This window comes from Mauremys mutica, chromosome 6, assembly GCF_020497125.1.
Source record: "Mauremys mutica isolate MM-2020 ecotype Southern chromosome 6, ASM2049712v1, whole genome shotgun sequence".
In the NCBI taxonomy this organism is placed as follows: Eukaryota; Metazoa; Chordata; order Testudines; family Geoemydidae; genus Mauremys; species Mauremys mutica.
In genome coordinates, this window is record NC_059077.1 from 91,166,345 (window position 1) to 91,186,073 (window position 19,729).

At 44.3% G+C, this 19,729-nt stretch overlaps 1 protein-coding gene across 2 annotated transcripts in view; it reads left to right on the forward strand.

The window, feature by feature from the left end:
- Positions 1–18,047, forward strand: part of FAM189A2 (family with sequence similarity 189 member A2) — a 45,694-nt gene extending 27,647 nt beyond the window's left edge. The window contains exons 7-11 of one of the 2 annotated variants that reach the window (XM_045021317.1): positions 3,819–3,948; positions 5,344–5,422; positions 9,597–9,755; positions 12,981–13,270; positions 16,468–18,047. In XM_045021317.1, the coding sequence (XP_044877252.1) occupies positions 3,819–3,948; positions 5,344–5,422; positions 9,597–9,755; positions 12,981–13,270; positions 16,468–16,671 (862 nt within the window). In that variant the 3' untranslated portion in view covers positions 16,672–18,047. The remainder of the gene's footprint in view (positions 1–3,818; positions 3,949–5,343; positions 5,423–9,596; positions 9,756–12,980; positions 13,271–16,467) is intronic. The other variant, XM_045021318.1, reaches the window with a different exon arrangement.
- The last annotated feature ends 1,682 nt before the right edge of the window (positions 18,048–19,729 follow it).

Sequence of the window (19,729 nt, forward strand, 5' to 3'; positions counted from 1 at the left end):
CAGGGGGCCTGGGGTCTTCGGTGGCAGGGGGTCTTCGGGGCACTCCGGGGTGGAAGGACCCCCCCCTCCGCGGGTCTTTGGGGCACTTCAGCGGCGGGTCCCGGAGTGGAAGCACCCCCCGCCGCCAAATTGCCGCCGAAGACCCGGAGCGGAAGAAGCTCTGGGGGCCCGGGCCCCGCGAGAGTTTTCCAGGTCCCCCAGAGTGAGTGAAGGACCCCGCTCCAGGGGCCCCGAAAAACTCTCGTGGGGCCCGGGGCAAATTGCCCCACTTGCCCCCCCCCCGGCGGCCTTGGTACTCCCTGGAAGACCTCTGATTACCCCTGGTTCAGAACCACTGACCTATGGTGCTTTAGTCATCAGCCATGCTCTAAGAGGAAGGCATATAACCATGGCAGTAGAATCCACAAACTTATAAATGAGGCAAAGAATTGCTTGAAATGGATGGCACTTGGCCACTGCATGAACAATGATGTTCTCCCAGAAGATGAGATGAGACTCATCTTGGAGAAAGCTCAAACATTCAGTAAAGCATTTGAAGATGTGGAGAAGGCACACAGAAAAGTGAATGGAAGCATAGAATGGTCTGGCAGCACCCAGTCACTCCGTCATTATTTGCTAGAGCTTGTTCCGAGCTCTTCTCACTCTGCCCCTCTCCCCCCAGGAGCACAGGGAAAAGGGGAGCTCCAGAATGCCTCTCACACACCTATTTGGACACCCCAACCCTCAGTCTCAGGGCTGTGTGTCTAGGGCATGAATTGAGACTGCTTGTTCTCAATTCCCCACCCTGGTTTTGGGTGTTAGGCTCTGGCATGCATGAATGGTGACTATTCTGCATTCCCCACCCTGATCTCAGTGCTTGTGGCATTCACAAAGCATGGCCATTCTCAGGGACTTACCAATGTGTCTGTGGTAACTGAACTGAACAGCCCCTCTTTGGTCTCAGTCTTGTTTGCCTGAGTCATGCTCATTCTCAGCCCCCTTACAGTCACAGTGATGTTTGCCTGTAATATGGAACAAGTTGACCCTGTCTCAACTCCCCTCTGTCTTAGCACTAAGGGACTTAGGTGTTATCCTGACATTTGTGCTGCCCCAAATTGTCGTTAAATAAAGTGGAACAGCTCCAACAGCAAAGACTGAGGACACTTCCTGTTCAAATGAAATGCCTTTGCCCGCATGTAATTTAGCTTTGCATGGCCTCCTGTGGCATGGGGCCCTGAGCAATTGCTCTGCTTGTCACCCCTATTGCCAGCACTGCACTTGCAACCCCCATAAACTTAGCCCGTGATTCCTCACTGGGGACTGCAACCCCCAGGTTGAGAAGCACTGATCTAGATGAGTTGAGTACCTCCTGGAAGACCTGGCTGAGAGCCACGTACCCCTGGCTGAGAGCCACTGTTTTAGAGGAAGGAGATGACAAAGGTTCCAAACCTTTTTGCTCTAAAGCCACAACCAGTAGAGAACTATGTCATAGTCTGGGAGGAGTGTACCAGCCCTAATGAGCATGGGGTTCCCATACAAAAAAAGTGCTGGGCCCAGTACACTATTACGGTATTTTTCTACCCTCATGTAGTCCCTACTCAGAAAGCTACACCAACCCCTGCCTTGTGATTTTTAGCGTAAGATTTTACTGCAAATGAACATCTTAACCTGTAAATGTCTTCCACCTTTGATGCTCTCACTGAGATAGTCTGATGGCTTCTCCACCTCGCTAAAATCTTGGGGCAAGTCCTGTGACGACAGGCATTTGTACTGTCATGCAAATGCTGATAAAGGAGAATAGAAGGAATCTCTCTTGATGGACAGGGAAATATTGCCTAGAATAGAAGGTTAGATGAATAGTGATCCTAGTTCCTCACTTAAACTGAAACAAATTCCATGAGTCACTACTATTTGAATTCCTCTCACCACAATAAAATAAATAAATAAATCATGAACAAACTAAAAAACAGACACACAGAACCTGCCCCCCAGCATTCATGGGAACTGCTTAAGTATTAAACAGAGGAATTCTTTTTTTAATCCTATGTCCCCAAGTAAAATTTTGCATAATGTTGAATCCAAGACTGTATATTGACAAACACAATAGGAACACCTTCACTAGATAAGATTAGATTAGTTTCAGAATAAAACTGAAAGGTTCAGTAAGGCCTGTCCTTACACGAAGTAAATGTACAGGGGACACACGTTCCATTATCATGGGTGATATTAAAACAAACATACCCAGATTCATTGTACATATAGAATACCTGAGAATTGCCCAGAGATCATGTAAAATTAGCCTCTTAATGTTCCCTTCCATTGTTCAACATAATGACAACTCATTATTTTTAGGGATGGCTGCAGTAGTTTGGTTAAAATGAGAACCAGCTTGAACTTCATGCTTTTCCCCAAAGTGAACTGATCCCAAACTTTTTTAGTTTTATAAAGGTTTGGCAAAGGAGCCACCTTGCTTTTCTTTCCCTCCTTCTCATCTCCTTGACCATGAACCTTCACCAACTGATGCCTAAGTTTCTTTCTCCTCCCATGTTGCAAGCAGCTGACTATGTTCCTCTTTTCCCCTCTGCAATTATTTTTAGGCATTGCCATTCCTGCTCCAGTTCATCTGGATTTCCTCAATAACACATTCACAGACATTTCTCATCCCCTACCTGTCCCACACAACCCACTGCCGCCCCCCTCCCACCAGGCTCCCAAAATTTAGGGCGAGATGTGTCAAATATACAGCATATTTCTCTGCCATAGTCAGCTAGAACAGCTCTAGCCACAAAGTTTGGACTGGATCTGGACTTGGGGGCTCTGGTTTTGTTTTAGGCACAAACTCTATTGTCCACGCACCATATAGGGGATGCTTGTTGAACTCCTTTTTTTTTTTTTTTTGGGTGAGCTATTGCATGTGATATAAAATTATGTTCCCACAATCTGGAAATAGAAAATGTGAACAGCAGTTGGAGGTCAGTGAAAATATGGGTTTTAGTGGAGATTTCAAAACCCAGTGACTCTCAAAGTCAGTGCTTTGTGAGGAAACCAGCCCTTGAGATGTCAGTCACTAGTGTTTGTTTATTCAGATGTTAAATATGGCAGGATAATAACATGCAATAAAAAGTAACATTTACAACAACAGACTGAGCAGACATAGAAAACAGAGCTCCACTCCCTTATTTTGGCTTAGCTATCTCTAAGGGAAATGTAGGAGGGAAGGGCTGATCGAGATTTCTGTTGTACTTTTGGGTTACTGGGATCTCCTTGCATCGAAGACAACAGTGAGCTAATAGGATTCATCAATCATATCTGTGTCTACTCACTGACTAGTTTCAGGGCCTAACTTTTCAAAAGTAGACCCTAAGCTTGGTGCCAGTTTTTGTGTGCCTGTATTTAGACATCTAAGGCTTGTCGTCATGAGCTCCTTTAAGAGTTGCTGAACTCCCATTGACTTCAGTTAGAATTAAATTCAGATCACAGAGATCTAATTTTGGCTGCCCCCATTTTTGGATGCTCAACCTGAGAGGATTATTTTTGAATGTTTGGACCCAAAACTCTCATATCTGCATGAAATGGATTCAGTATTAAACTGAGAGGGATTCTCTTGGGGCAGTCTCTTCTTTGGCTGTTTCAAAGTCCTTGTGAAGATTCTGGAGGGGTGAGTCCCAGACATTCGTTTCCCATGGCATTCTGGAAAAATCTCTTGCTGGTCTCTGAGTTCATTAACTTTTACTGTGAGCCTGCACAACAGAACCAATGAAATTCTCTAGCTAATCATATCTTTTTGCAGGTAGAAAGCTGCATGAAGGAGGAGAATAATACAAAATTATTTTCCCTAGGATGCTTGGATCGGATGTTATTCCATTACCACATATTTATGGAGCCAGAATGAAAGGAGTTGAAGTGTTCTGTCCTTTGGATCCCCCTCCTCCATATGAAGCTGTGGTGAGCCAGATCCGTTGTGAGCAGGTACAGTCCATGGGATTCTAGCAACCTTTCTTTACTACAGAGATAAGATTGAACTGAGAGCTAGAAGAACTGAATTTGTACATCTAGTAGTTTTCTATCTGAGAACAGCAGGATAGTACCTTTGGGTTACATAATTTTGTATCTCTGCAAACATCAGTAGGTAAAGTCTGCCAGACTCACTTTTGCAGATAGTGGGAAATCCAGTGGACATTTCCCTCATTTGGATTCTTAAGCATTTGTGGGGGGGCATTTTTTAAGCACAAGTAAAACTGGATACAACTTTCAAATGGATCATTCCTAAACATAAATCCATTAGCTTTTCACATATTTCTCCTCATTGCTGTTAGCATATTTGCTAGTGACAGCAGCTGTTTTCATGTAAAGCAGGGTATGCTGCTCACAGCCCTCCTCATCTTATAATGAAACAAAGTCCACATCTTCCTGTAGCTCCTTTTTAGGTCAATATGACTCTGCAGCCATTCGTGGCAGTCTTCTGTAATGCAAGCACCAGGCTAAGGAAAGGATTTGCCTTGTGGAGGAGTGAATTAAACTGATCTTGGAGTGTTGAGCACTAGTAATTGAATGTGATTGTTCCTGACACCTGTACCACTACTCGTGCAAATAGTGATCGGCAAACAGAACAGAACGATCCTCTGCTCATACGTGCAGAGTACAGCAGAAACGGTGAACTCATGGCTGGAGAGGGGCAGACGTGGAGGTGGGAGTTCGAGCTCTGCTGCGTGATCCCACTTCCCCCAGAGCCTTTGAAGGCCCTTCCACAGCGTTGTAGCACCATGGGGTTTCTGGGGGGGTGGAATGGGGAGGAGCTGCTCTCCACAACATTCCTGCTCACTAATTAGGGATACCAATGGTTGCCACTGCTTGAAACAGTAGTAACTCAGGTTCCACACCAGCAACCTTCCCACTAAGGAATGGTATGTACAAGCAAGGCAGTGTACCCAGAGGGAAGGGGCCTAAAGGGCAGCATGGTGGGACAGCTCCTCAGTGGGAATGGATAGGCTTTTCCCTGGAGATCCGTGGGGCTGGGAGTCCTCACCCACAGCCTCACTGCTGCCCTAAATTCTTCTCACATGAAAATGTTTCAAGGAAGCTCTGCAGGGTATAATCTAGTCCTAAAACAACTGTATAATAATATTGTCTGAACTGGACAATGGATGTCATTTGTAGAAATGTATCAGTCTGGTTGTTGCAGAGGAATACAGACGTACAGTGTGTGATTATTTTTATAAAGCATTGCTGTGCACTGTTAAGCTGTTGTGGTTTCACTGTGGTAGATGCTGCTGTCTCTACATGGTAAATGTTTGTAAAGTGCAAAGAGAACTTTTCAAAGGAAAGAGATTAACAGTTTTTACTGTTGCTAATTTTGTATGCCAGGGAGGTGCATTCCAAATTCCAGATGTGGCAGAAGCTGTCGTTGGGCCACCAGAACCAAACGATACACAAGTCTCTCAAGGTAACTTAGACTGATAGTTTGGATTGCTTAAAAAGGTTCTATCTAGCCCAGAGTTTCACACCAAAACTAACTGAACAAAGCTGCAGCAATATCTTGCTATGTGCTTATTGCTTTGAGGATAGGCACAGATTTACAAGCCTACAGATACAGAATGGCACATAAAAAATTAATGTTCTTTAAAATGCAGGCAAGTTAGCTGTTATCCACACACTAGAGAGTGAGCCAGGATTAGCAATTGAATTAGAGAGCAATGTGGTGGAAAAGCATTTTCCTTTTTTATAAATATCTAGCCTCAGTGTTCCCCTGTCTGTGCCATGGCATGGGTGGTGTCCGGATACTGCTGTGGTATGTATAGCCCATTGTGGCTCATTACAGTGCAGTGTCTCTAAACTGGGACTTCCTCTTTGGCTTGGTCTGCACTGGAAAAATTGCCCATTGCTGACAATGAGCATGAGCAAGGGGTGCAGTTGAACATGGCTGGACCAACAGTATAGGCCAGGACAAGCTCTATTTAACAATGTTTTAGAAAACCAGGGTTGAGGGTTGTTCTAAGTAGGTTTTAACCTCGTTTTACTAAATCAACTCTGGATGTGGTTTGTCTTGGTCTAACTTGCAGTTAAACCACATTCAGTACCAGTTCATCTACACCCCTTGCTGACATCCAATCAGCAGTGGGAATCAGAGGACTGGAATCAGAGGACTTGAAGGGACCTCGAGAGGTCCAGTCCCCTGCACTCAAGGCAGGACTAAGTATTATCTAGACATAAATGTACCAGTCGGTATGGAACCTCTGAAAACAAGCACTTCTGTTCTTCTAAGACATGCTGTGTAGCAGTGAGACAAACTGCACAGAGAGAAATACAAAAGATTGGTAGTGAACGCATGAGGCTAAATCCTGAGGTATTTACATAGGCAAACTCCTATTGCTTCCCAATGGCATGTTGCCTGAGTATGAACTGAGTGAGGATCTTGGAACTTCATTGCATAATGAGCAACCAAGCTCTGAGAACAGAGCACAAGAAGACTATAGTATAGGTAAGGCCAAGATTATGTCATGGAGGTCATGGACGTCACGGAATCCGTGACTTCCAGCGACTTTGTGACACTGGGGGGCCCCACAGCTGACCAGCTGCTGCCGGCAGTGGGGGACCCCGCAGCAGCCCAGCATCCGTGAGCGGCGGAGGACTCTCCTGCAGTTGCAGGTGGCAGGACCCCCACAACTGATTGGCTGCCGTCTCCACTGTCGACCCCTGAGCTACCCAGCCGCTGCTGCTGGCAGGGGTCCCCGCTGCAGTGGCTCAGCCGCCGCAGGCAGCCAGGACCCCCCCCCCGCCCGCAGCTCCCTGCCAGCGGCAGCAGAGGGACCCCAGAACCGCTCAGTAGCCGCAGTGGCCTCCCCCAGCTCCCCAGGTGCTGTCACCACTGGCAGGGGGCCCCCCCTACAGCTGCTTAGCGTCCGCGAGCAGCCAGCCCCTCCCCATGGCTCCCAGCCTGTGGCAGCAACAGAGGGAACCCCAGAGCTTCCCCCCCCCCGCATCTCCCCAGCTGCTCCTGCCGCTGGCAGCGTCCCCCCAACCCCCTGCAGTTCCCAGCTACCAGCAGCTGCAGCAGAGTGACCCTGGAGCTGCTCAGTGGCCAGGGCAGGGGGCCCCCCCTCCAGCTCCTCTGCCACCGCGGGCAGTGGGGGACCCCTCCCAGCCACTGGGCAACAGGGTCCCTGCCGCTCCCAGCTGCTGCGGGGGGGGGGACAGGATGCTGGACCCTCCTCCCTCCCCATTTTGTCAGGGATGTTTTTAGTAAAAGTCAGGGAAAGGTCACAGTTTCCGAGATTTTTTTTTGTTTTGTTTATTGCCCGTGACCCAGCCATGACTTTTACTAAAAATACTCATGACAAAATCGTAGCCTTAAGTATAGGCAATTGGCATACATTACATGAAAGATCATTCTGTGTGTTGCCTGCAGTGTTTCCGGAAAAGAAGCTGTAATCAACTTCTTGCTAATATTTCAAATCCACTTTGTAAGACCCAGTACATTTGTAGTCACATGCACATGTTCTAATCTGCATGGTTCTGTGAGTATTAGTGTGTCTTGGCCATTTAAACCTCAGAATGTCTGTAAGTTCTGATACTACAGGAAACTGAGGCCCAGATCAAAGGTATTTAGGCACGTAACTCCCATAACTCTGCCTAAATACCACCGAGGATCTGTGCCTGCCTGTCTTGATAAAGAAAGGTGTCAATTCCAGGGGTGGGGGCCTGTGCTTTAGGGTAACCTTCCTTCTCTTTATTGTTGTGCAGACAGAGGAAGATGTAATCTAATGAGGTTTGCTAGTTTCATGAAAGAATCTGAGTGGAATGATTTTGTATGATCTCTCAGTTGTCGGAGGAGAACAAATAGACATAATGCTGCATTTATGCCTGCCATACTGTAGCTGCTTCCAATATAAACTCAGCACAGTCAGAAAAGTGGGTGGTACTGGCAGGGAAGAGGGCATGGTTAAGGCAGCTGGGGCATGTGCTGATTCAGTTCATTCCTCTGGCAGCCGTCACCAGCGAGACGGATTTGTCCCTTCCCCTTTCAGCTATGGAGCCCCTGGTGGAAATAGTTACCCACCCCCAGCAGAGCCTCTGAGCGAGGCAGCAGTGAAGCATCGCCAGATGGGGCAGCAGCGACTCATAGGCCAGCTAGTGTGTATTTGGCCCATAGGGCCTGAGATTTCTCCTCCTGACGTAAATGGGAGTTTACCAACTGATAGCTGCGAGAGCAGGCTCAAGCCCTTTATTGACAGCTGATGACATGTGGCAGTTACCCTTCATCACCATGTAATCCTAGAAGCAAGTATACTTCTGCTGTCATCCCAGCTTCTAGCTACTGTAATCTTTTTACCTTGGGGATTTAGACGGTTGAAACTAAGATTACAGATAACTAGACATCAGAGAGTCACTAGACCAAATTAATCGCTGCCTTTATTTAAAACACATTTCACCGCAGTAACACTCTTGCAAATTGTAGGATCATTACTGTACTGTAATACTCAAAGGTTAGTGTAACTCCACTGGCTTCAGTTCAGTTACACCAGGGAGGGGCTTGGCTCTTTGATTCTATTCTACCCATTTCCTGATTCCTTGTCTGCTCTAGTTTGTTACTGTGTTGTCTCTCGCTTTTGAGCTGTCCCCACTCCAGCTTTCCAGATTGATAACTGCCTTTATGCTTCACCTCATTGCTTCCTGCTGTTATCTGGATTTCCTAGGCTGCAATCAAGTACTGGACCAGACGCTACAGTCAACAAATAAAAACACCCCCCCTGCTTTTTCAGTGATTTCAATCACTGTGGCTTTTCTATTATCCAGACAAAGTGATGAACCACCGTTTCTCACGTTCTGAAAAAGAGATTTACTCTCTTCCCCAACACAGACAAGAATATTTTGTTTCCTTGCAAGGTACCAATTGCTGTCAGAGATGGTTACAAAATGAGCATCCAGGAAAAATATCCATCTGCATCCCCTTTCAAATTCTCTGCAACATAATATATTGCACCACTTGCTGTCACAATCATATGGTCTGTATTATAGTGGCATATGAGTCCATGGAGCAGGGGACCTGATGTTTGAATAGAAGGAAAGAAAATGAATGAACAAAAATATTTTCCTGGGCTCTCTGTATCTTAACTAAGGAGAATATGAAACTGGATTTTAAAACATAGCAAACTGGTGTGCAAATGCCTGCCTTGTTAATACAGATCTGTAAACACAAGTATTGGGTTCTCTGGTTTCCCACAATACGTCAAATGCCATCATATTCAGATATAGCCACTGAAATGCAGGACTTCATCTAAGTATTTTTTTTTCTTTCTCTAAGAAGGTTTGAATCTTGGTATCTTCCAGGGGTGCTGACCAGTATGTTCTGGTCTTAACGTCTGTTAGTCTATAAGGTGCCACAGGATTCTTTGCTGCTTGTAAGAAGTGGGTCATTTTTTTGACAAGGCCTATGAGGAAGATTTTTAGAGTTGTACAGGCTTCGGATTTTTCTTTCTTCAAGCCTTGCATCTTCCATTGAGATCAATGGCAATCATTAATGTGTCCCTTAAGTGCAAGTTTAATCTGTTATTTGCTGGAGGATATTTCATAACTGGTTTATTCTGGTTTGTTTTCCTTCATCTTTACCTATTATGCAGTAGGTGGGGATATTCCTGACTCTTCCAGTAGAGAGAGCCTTTCAACTTCAAATCCAAGCTCAGCGCCTGCAGAACAAAAGCCTGCATGCAAGAGAGACTTCAACCCTCTGAGGAAGAGATCAAAAAGCGACCCTGTGCTACACGGCTTGCCACCTAGAGGTGATTAATTTGCTATGTCAACACTATCATGCATTGCACTAATTTTCTTAAGGCTGTATTTGTCAGACTATGCCAGTGCCTTGAATTTGATATAGTAATCTGCCAGATGTTGAATGTATCATATAGAGGCTTTGGGGAGACCACAAGAAAACAAGTATATGAGTTAAGAGCAAACATGTACACACCCTTCCAAAGACGTGTATTAGCACTTTCAGCTTCTACATCTGTTTTTTTGGGTATTTGTAGCTACTAGTAAAAAAGGGAAAAATATTGGGTGTTTTTCCCCTTTCAGTGTATTTATTTTCACTTAAGTGATAATTGCATCTAATGAGCATGTTCTATCTTACGCACTTTGTTTCACAGAGATGTCAGCAATTTTTGAGCCACCATCTCCTGCCCACTCACTCTTCCCCACCTTATAACCTCAGTACCCTTTCATTAACAGCATCTACATTCTCACTGGTCTCAAGCCCAGGTCCGGATTTCCACTTAGGCGCAGTAGGCACGTGCTGAAGATGCTGTGCCTAGGGGCGCGTAAGGTGTAAATCCAGCCCTGCCCAAACCTAAGGAGACACTACTGTTTCCATGGTCATCTGCTGCAGGATTGGGTGCTCTGGGATGTGCTGCTACAGCTCATTCCCCTTTGCAGGTCTAAAACTCCCCACTAACTACAGCCTCCCAACTTTCAGTCTGGGTTGCTGGAATTCTACCAGGAGCTGCTGATGCATATTAAAGTCTCACAAAGTAAATTATGTGTGGGTTTTAATAACTGATGCTTGCTTAGGATAATAAAATAACTGCAATTTGTGTCTGTCTTTAGCATTTAAGGAACCTGTCACTGTGTTGTACTTACCAGTCTATATAGCATTCAGCATATTCTCATCTGATCCTCTTTCGCCCCCAGGTTCATGTTTTTCTCCTGCATGCATTTTTTCCATTCCATCCTTTTTCCTCCTCCCCTTCTTTCACAGTGCTCCTGAAGCAATGGTTAAATGGCATGAAACAGTCATCTATTAATAGCAGATTAGATATGGTGGAAGCAGGGGATACTCTGTGCTGCACATAAAGCCACGCCATCAGGAACCTAGTTTGTAATTGTTTCTATACAGTGTGGCCTTGAACCACCTGAAAGTGAAGTACTCAGCTGCTGCAGAGATGGAGGTCAGCTGCTGCACTAACTAGGGAAGTCACTTCCATTTAGTTTGAGCTCCCTTGATGAGAGGTACCGGAGTTCCTCCTGGAATTATTGTTATCCCTGGCATAATGCTCACATTATAGAGCTGCTTTATTAACCCGGGGGTGCTTTTCTCATCATCAAAACACAGTAGTAACAATGTTTATTTACACAACATGCCTTGGAATAGATTTTTTTTCCCCTGTTAAGTTCTCCCGAAGTCAGTGGGAATGGAATCTTCAGTAAATTAAAAAAACAACAACAGGATGTATGGTTGTTTTTTAACAAAAAATCTGGATGGGTCATAAGCAATCTTCCTGATCAATGATTATTATTACCCAAGAAGAAACCACAGAATGCATTAGAACATGAAAGGTACAATGTAGCTTGCAGGAGTACCTAAAATAAACAAAGGAGCTATGAATGTATTGGCATTAGTTATCTGTCTGCTTATGCCTGGCCTCAGGTTGCTTTCTTTTCCATACATTTGTCAAAATGAACAGCTGCAATGTCTTAGTGGTATCAGAATACAGTGGGAGTGGGGAAAAAATCAGTGGTACTTATGTTAGAAAGGGGAACTACTATTCACCAATTGTGAAAATCACTGTAGTTTAGAAGAGATCATACAGGCCCTGAACAGTACTTAGATCCCATGAAGGACCTTTGGTGTAGAGACTGCAACAGCTTAGTTAATCTGTGGATTTGTCTACCTGGTAAATTACTGCACGGTAAATGCACCAGCTTGCTGTGCAGTAACCCACCATGTGGCCCCTGCTACAGCACAGTGTAAGTGCCAGACTGCAGCTTAGTATACTACAACTTTCACGCTGCTATAGCAGGGTCCACCCTGGTGAGTTACTGTCTGGCAAACTAGTGCACTGTAGATTCACACCTTGGCTTGCTATGCATCTACTCACTGTGCAAACAAGCTTTGTCCCATGATTCCTATGTCGTACAGAGTAGAATTAATGTTATAAGGCTTATAGAAGCCCTCTTTCTTTAAAAACAGTCAGAGCTTGTTTCATGTTGACAGGCACAGCCCATTAACATGCTACTCTTGGGGGCATTCTGCCCCCAAAAATTAAAAATTCTGCTCAGAATATTTTAAACTTCTCAAAAATTCTGCAAATTTGATTTGTCAAAATAACAATACATAATCACCCAGTTTCAATTAATTTATTTCAAAATACCTGTCAGCAAGTATGTCTGTAACAATACAGAGACACACAAAATTTCTCCCAGGAGTAGAGTTAAAGAAACCCCTGTGACAACCCAGTTCCTATTTCTCTGCTCCCTTCCCCCCACCCCCAGAGACCACCTCTGGGGCCAGACCTCCGCACCTCCTCCCCCCAGAGCCCACCTGCAGGGCCTCCCCAGCAAATACACCCAAACCCCGCTCCTTCCCAGAGTCCAACCATGGGGGCCCCCCAGCCCAGATACCCACACCCCATTCCCCCCCAGAGCCCAGCTGCAGAGCCCCCCCTTGCCAGCCACCTGTCCCCCTCCACTCTCCAGAGCCCAAGGATCCAGAGGGAGAAACAGCCTGATGATCAGTCCCAGGTTGCATAGAGTTTCCTGCGTGCCACCCTCTCCTCTCAGGGCATGCTGGGAACTGTAGCTGCCAGAGCGATAACTAGGAGAGAAAAGAGGGGTCTGCAGCCTTAAGAAAATGACAGAAGGACACGACCCACAGGCTGGAGTATGGGCTTGGAGCAGCTACAATGTGGCCCTGATCCCTGTCACCTGGTTGCAGGCCCAGAGATATTTCTTTTTCTTCCCTGTGCATTTTTCTCTCACTCTAATGTGCATTCTCTACCTGGAGTAAATTTGACACAAAGCACAAATATATATCTGGGGTGGAGGGGGGAATTGATGCATGTTACCACTGGTGCTAGCATGGCAATAATTAAATTTCACTAGTTACCATGATGTCACATTGTGCAATGTATCAGTGCTGAATTACTGTCAGTGCTGACATCTCATTTTGACATTGTTTTTTCAACTGCCCAGGTAAAGTAAATGGGCTTTGATTATTTTGTTTTTGCCTTCAGGTCCGGTACTAAGCTGTGAAGCTGCAACTCAGACTGAATTAAAACCAAAACTGGCCACTGTCATTTTGCGAAAAGGTTTGAGAGCGAGAGCTTTGAGAGCAAGACCCCGGTCTTTGGTAGACTACAAGTCATATATAGACACTAAGCTGCTCGTGGCAAGGTTCCTAGAGCAGTCCTCCTGCAGTATGACCCCTGACATACACGAACTGGTGGAAAATATCAAATCTGTTCTAAAGTCAGACGAAGAACACATGGAGGAAGCCATCACCAGCGCCAGCTTCCTGGAGCAGGTAGCTTATTATTGTAGTTGGGATGAACCGGAGACCTAAATATTTCCTCACTTTGTTAATTGGCTTCTCTAGCACACAAAACACTGGTACAGTTTACAGCTGCATTCTCTGGATAGCAGCAAGAGTCAGAGTTTGGCCTCTAGCAGGGTTTGCTGGTATGTCACGTTGGTTCTGGGAAAGAATGAGACGCCAAGCAGTGATGTATCTAAAGTACATTTGCAAAACACAGAGCTAACCAAGATTCAGGGGAGGGGAAGTGGAACAAGAAAACATTTCTCAAAATAGTGTGAACACCATGCATACATAAAATTAAGAGGCAGATGAATATTAGCCTCCTCCCCACCCCCAAAAACAGGGCAAAATCCCTTGTGGCAGAAACATGGACTACAAAGAGACATGAGAAATAATATACTTCACATAGAAAAAAGGTTGTAGAAGATTATAAAACAGAGTAAATTGCAATTATAATTTATTACTGCATCGCAAAAAAAAAATCGTGTGGTATGTGTCCAGAGCTAATTGAATGTAGTGAAGACATAAAAATGTTAATTACTGCCACCATCTAAGAACATAACTAAAATATCTGTTACCTTCATGTTTTACAAGTTACTGTAAAATAGTTAAGCCTCTTAGTTTCTCTATAATCAGTTGTTTCTAGTGCGAGCTTTCTGCTACACCTTCCTGGAACTCCAGTGCCATTTTTAAAGCCAGTGGGCTAATTCACATTGACTTTATTTGTATTTTACAACTCGGCTGCAAATCACATTATGCAAAAATACGTCTGCATTATAAAAAGAGGCCCAGACTCATCCTTATTTCCCCAAGTCCTCAACCAGGGCTGGAACTGTCAGCAGCTTTCCAAAATGATTTGTATTTATCTGTATTACCATAGCCCCTAGGAGTCCGAGTCATGGTCCAGGACCCCACTGTGCTAAGTGCCGTACAAACGCAGAACAAAAAGACAGTCCCTGCCCCAGAGAGCTTCTAATCTAAGTGTAAGGCAAGAGACAACAGGTGGATACTGACAGAGGCGGGAGTACAAGGAACAATGAGCCAATATTGGGCAGTATGGTAAGCAGTGCTTTCTGCACAACAGCTTTACCACTGTCAAGTTTTTTTTATAAGCATCACAGAAAAGGAGAGTTTTAAGGAGGGTGTGGACTCTATTACTCAGCCTTTATCACAGAACCAAAACAGACACCTAGAGAGGGAGACTTGTAAGCAAACTCCCTTACTTTCCAAAGCAGTCACTGCCCTGCTGTCCCAGTTTTAGATAATATAGGGTAGTAGTCTGCCCCTCTGGTGAGCACCCCAAGGTGGTTTGGCCTGGTTCCTCCCTACCAGTCACAGCCCTTCCAAGGCCAGGTATATGTGGCACTCCTTTCTGAGTTCCAGGGCTGTCAGAAATGGCAAAGACTGCTGCTGAGCATATACTGCAGCCTCACTGATCCACAGCATAGAAGGCTAACTCCTCCCAGTCAGTGAGAGAAGAGGGCTGCTGCAGGTCTGTGAAACAGAGCCTGTGAGAAACCTAATGGGGTAGCTATCAAATCACCTGCCGCCTCCTCCCCTCCCCCCTGAAATTGTGCACATAAATCTGTACTAGTCCAACATCAACAATCAGCACGCTTCAGTTTCAAAAGACATGCTGACAAGGCACATGGAGTCATAACAAAATGTCTAGGGCCAAGAAAGGCATAAAACAATCTCCTGACTCCCTGGCTTCTGCCTCAAGACTATCTTTCTTTCCCTCTATCCTTTATTCTCAGGGGAGCAGCTGTGTATTGTAACTTCTGGCAATCAGGTAGAGAATTACTCAAGAAATACATGATATAAAACCCTACCAGAAGTGACCTCTCTCTGTTATTTATTCAGGGAATCTTGAACTAAATACAAAGTAACCTAGAGGAAAAGCAGACAGTGCGGAACACATCTTTATAGTAACAGGATGAGCACCCAGAAATTTTTAGTATAATTTGATACAATCCACATACAGACCAGAGACTTTCTCATGAAATGCCTTGGGTACCGTGGAGACACAGAGTGTTAAGGTTGATGGATCTACAGCACAAGTGATTCTTTATTAAAATGGTGGGCAAGTCAATGGTTATAGATCACACGGGGTTTATGCAGCTCTTTGGTTTGCCTGGGTTCTTGCCCTAAGCATTTCACTTTGTGTTTTAGAAATTTCCTTAGCTTCATTTTGAAGCTGATACGTGGCTGATGGTTTCACCCAGAGCCATAACTTGGCTCAAGTTCAAGGAAAGGTTTGAGAAACTCGGCAGAAGTAGCCAAAATTGTGAAACTAGGAAGTTTTCTTTACAAAGGTTTCTTGCAGCTTTAAATCTTTACATAAGAATGGGTCTTTCAGACCAGATCATCCTTCTCAGAGCTGGTCTGAAAGCTAGCTGGTGGTAGAAGTGATAGCGTTTGTAAGAAAGGAAGGCTAGAAATAAAGAAAAGTGGCAAATAATCACTCTTGGACCATTACTGAACATTATCTTGCACTATGGGTGAGTTAATATCAGGACACCTATGTTTTGAAATTTTTTTGGGGGGGAGACCAGGAGTGAAAATGCTCTAATCCTGCACACATGCTGTGGGAAGTGGGGCGGAAGATGTTCCCATCCCCATGGCCCAAGCCCCATCAGTGATGGGGCCTATGTACGCTTTTCAATGTAGTCCCTGCCACATCATGATATACATTAATGAACTGTCAGCAAGTCTGGCATAGAATCAGAATGGGAAGGGACCTCGAGAGGTCATCTAGTCCAGTCTCCTGCAGGACCAAGTATTATCTAGACCCTCCCTGAAAGGTGTTTGTCCAACCTGCTCTTAAAAATCCCCAATGATGGAGATTCCACAAGCTCCCTAGGCAAGTGCTTAACCACTCTGACAGTTAGGGAATTTTTCTTAATGTCCAACCTAAACCGCCCTTGCTGCAATTTAAGCCCATTGCTTCTTGTCCTATCCTCAGAGATTAAGAAGAACAATTTTTCTCCATCCTCCTTGTAACAACCTTTTATGTACTTGAAAAGTACACATGGTTATCTGAGAAATATTAGAGAAAGCTACAGCTTACAGCTTCCTACCCCCAGGAAGTTGGGCCAGGGGTGACTTCAGTAGAATATATTTTTAAAAGCAACAACTGAGAAACCAAAAGAAATGAATTTTAACTCTTTTCCATTTCTTTGAAGGTTATGACTCCAGCTCAGCCATCTACATCAAGGACACATACACTCCCATTTAGAAGACACCCAGGGATGCTGCACCTGGAGAGCTGCGGTGATCTGAGTACTTTCACTACATCAGAAAACAAGGTAGCAGAGAGGAGAACCCAGAGACTAGAGCACGAACGGCCCCATAGTCTCATTGGAGTTGTACGGGAAACTGTGCTCTGACTTGCTCTTGTTGCTTATCTGAGTTCCTGGGTGAGACAAACCAACAGATTTAGTTGGGTTTGGTCCTGCTTTGAGCAGGGGGTTGGACTAGATGACCTCCTGAGGTCCCTTCCAACCCTGAGATTCTATGATTCTATGAACAGGGCTGGAAAATCATCTCTGACAAGCAGGTTGATGGGAATATCACAAATACATTTTTTCACGCTTTTGGAACTCCCCACTGGAGACTCTTTGAGAAAGTTAATTCTAGAAAACTTTTCTCTTTGTTCCCAGCTGGCTTTAAAACAAGGATATCCAGGTGCAATTAGTATATTCCTGGATCATTGTTTTGGTGCACTGTTATAGTTTTTCAGTTCTTGGAATTGATTAATTCTTGTTACTAAACCACATGTTATACAGTGGCTAAAGTTGAATGACTATACTTTGACTTTTGAGGTAGGCATGGTTATGCATAAATTCATTCATTTTTGTCTTATTGGGGAGTATGGTCCAAATTCTTCTCTCATGTCTGTATAAATCTGAAATGAAACCATTGAAGTCAATGGAACAGCTCCTCAGTTGAGTTCAGCTGAGCTATGCCAATTTATACCCGCAGTGATGCGCCCTATGGCTTTACTCCATACTAGAGCTGTGCAAACACTGCAGAACAGTATGTACTTTCACAAGTAGCCTTGGTGAAAGTGTTTCGTGCTGCCATCTTGAAAAGTCTTTGGGTTTCAGTCATTTAATCAGGGAATTGAAACACTATCCTGGGCTTTTGGTGACCTCAGTCACAGAGCACAAATAGTGAATCAGCAACAGCAAATACTCAAAGCACAGTGAACAGTTCATGAGCAATCCATGAGCTGAAATACACTGGCATCTGAATAATGTACAAATTCATGAGTCAGTCTGTTGTTTGCAAATAATTCATGAGTGGAAAAAGGCACTAAATTTGTAAAATTGCTGACTACTAATAGTTTGGCAAATTCTATTGAATTTATGTTGGCAACTAAGAACAGAATTTAGCCCCATTTCTCTATTTTGGAAGGATACAGATCGTGATCCAAAGCCCTCTACAGCCACTGGGAATCTTTCCATTGGCTTTAATGGGCTTTGGATAAGGCTTATTGTTTGTAGCATCACGGCTATTTATAGCAGCCTACAGCTTCCTGTATTGCAGCAAGATACATGTTGTCCTTTAAGTCGGATGATTAAATATTTCTGCTGTTATTGAAATGATAAAGCCTTACTTAGGGTAACTATTAAATCACTTTCCTTGGGAAAAACTAAAAGCTTTACACTGTAAGTGCTAATTAAGCTTGATTAGAAGATGAAAGAGTTGATCCTTGCTTGAAGGAAGAGAAATAGTTAATAAATAAACTGTTTAATTTGTATATCTGGAATCAGTGTTTTTTTTACACAGCTTGTTCATGCTAATGTTGATCTCTAGCTAGAACCTTCTGCTTGGGGAAAGCAGCTGATGCACTCAGGCAGGTCCCTGCATCCATCTGAAGCTCAGAGCAGAATCAGTACCTACCTTTTTAATAATAATTATCAAGCAGTAAAACTGTGCCCTCGATTTTGCTGTGGGAAGATATAGTCATCAATGGGACAAATTATCCCCACCACACCTCCAACAGCTGTATGAACACCTTGGAAGCAATTGTCTAGTGTCAAAGTCATAACTGTTAGGTCATTAATCACTTAACTTTGCCCCAAGCTGTTCACTTGTAAATGATTAGCATCACTCACTGTGTTTTATAGAGATGTGCATGTACTGGAGTACCTGGGCTTCAAGGGCAATTTCTGATTACCATAAGCGTGCCTTCCAGGAGTAAGACCTTTGGCCCATTATGAATGGAGTATTTTTTTAATAGGCTCTGTTAGGTTCAGTACTGCAGGGTGACAAGGATTGGTAGCAAGAAAGGAATTGAGGTAATACCACAAATGCAGTTTGACAGAAGTGTGGCCTGCTTTATTCAGTCAAAAGAAAATACAATGTTGTGGTGGCAATTAACCTCTCATGGTTTATAGCTTCTTTTTTGTGACTTCCTTGACACATAGCCCAGGGTCAGTTCTGCTCTCTTATCCCTTTAGGGAGGGGGGGATAGAATGGGAAGTCCTTAACACTGCAGAGTTGGCTGAATGAGAGGGTAGGAGTAGTTGTCTGAAGCGCAGAAATGGAGCCAGGGAGAATCTACAAATCTATCACCCAACCCCCTCTGCATAGGAGTGATGGGAGGAAATAGAATGGAAGGTCCAAGGTGGTTTTGACCATTGTGCATTGCAAGCTGAAAGGAAGAACCTGTCCCCCTGAATACTGCAGAACCTCACTGCGCCATACTTTGAAGAGCGAGCAGAATTTGGCCAATCTCATGATATTTAAACATTTGAGGTTGGTAATACTATAATATGCAACCTACTTTATTATTATTTCCATTAAATGGTGGAGCCCCTTTGCACTAGGTGCTGTACAGACATAAAAAAGGTAATTCATCGTCTCTCAGTTATAGACTTCAAACAGAAGACTCGACACTCCATCGCAAAGTTGATTTTGGTTTAATGTTCCCCTCTAGCAGCATCTATGGTATGCTGTGTCACCTCCATCCCATAAGGCATTAGAATGAATACAGAAATTGGAGCCTGCAATCCTTTCCTTTTTCCTAGATTTGTTTACATGGAGTCTCACGCAGACCTAAGCCAGCAGGTATTCCATCTACCCAACCGTGAACATTCTTAGCACTTACACTATGCTATTTACCTTCAACTTCCTTTGCAAATATTAGCTAAAAGTGACTCACCTAACCGTGTCCTGGGGTGTTCTGAATTATCCGCATTTTCCAAATGGGGAAATAAGCACAGAAGTTAAGTATCAGAGGGATAGCCGTGTTAGTCTGGATCTGTAAAAGCAGCAAAGAATCCTGTGGCACCTTATAGACTAACAGACGTTTTGCAGCATGAGCTTTCGTGGGTGAATACCCACTTCTTCAGATGCAAGTGGTGGAAATTTCCAGGGGCACGTTTATATATGGTACCTCATACATATATAAACCTGCCCCTGGAAATTTCCACCACA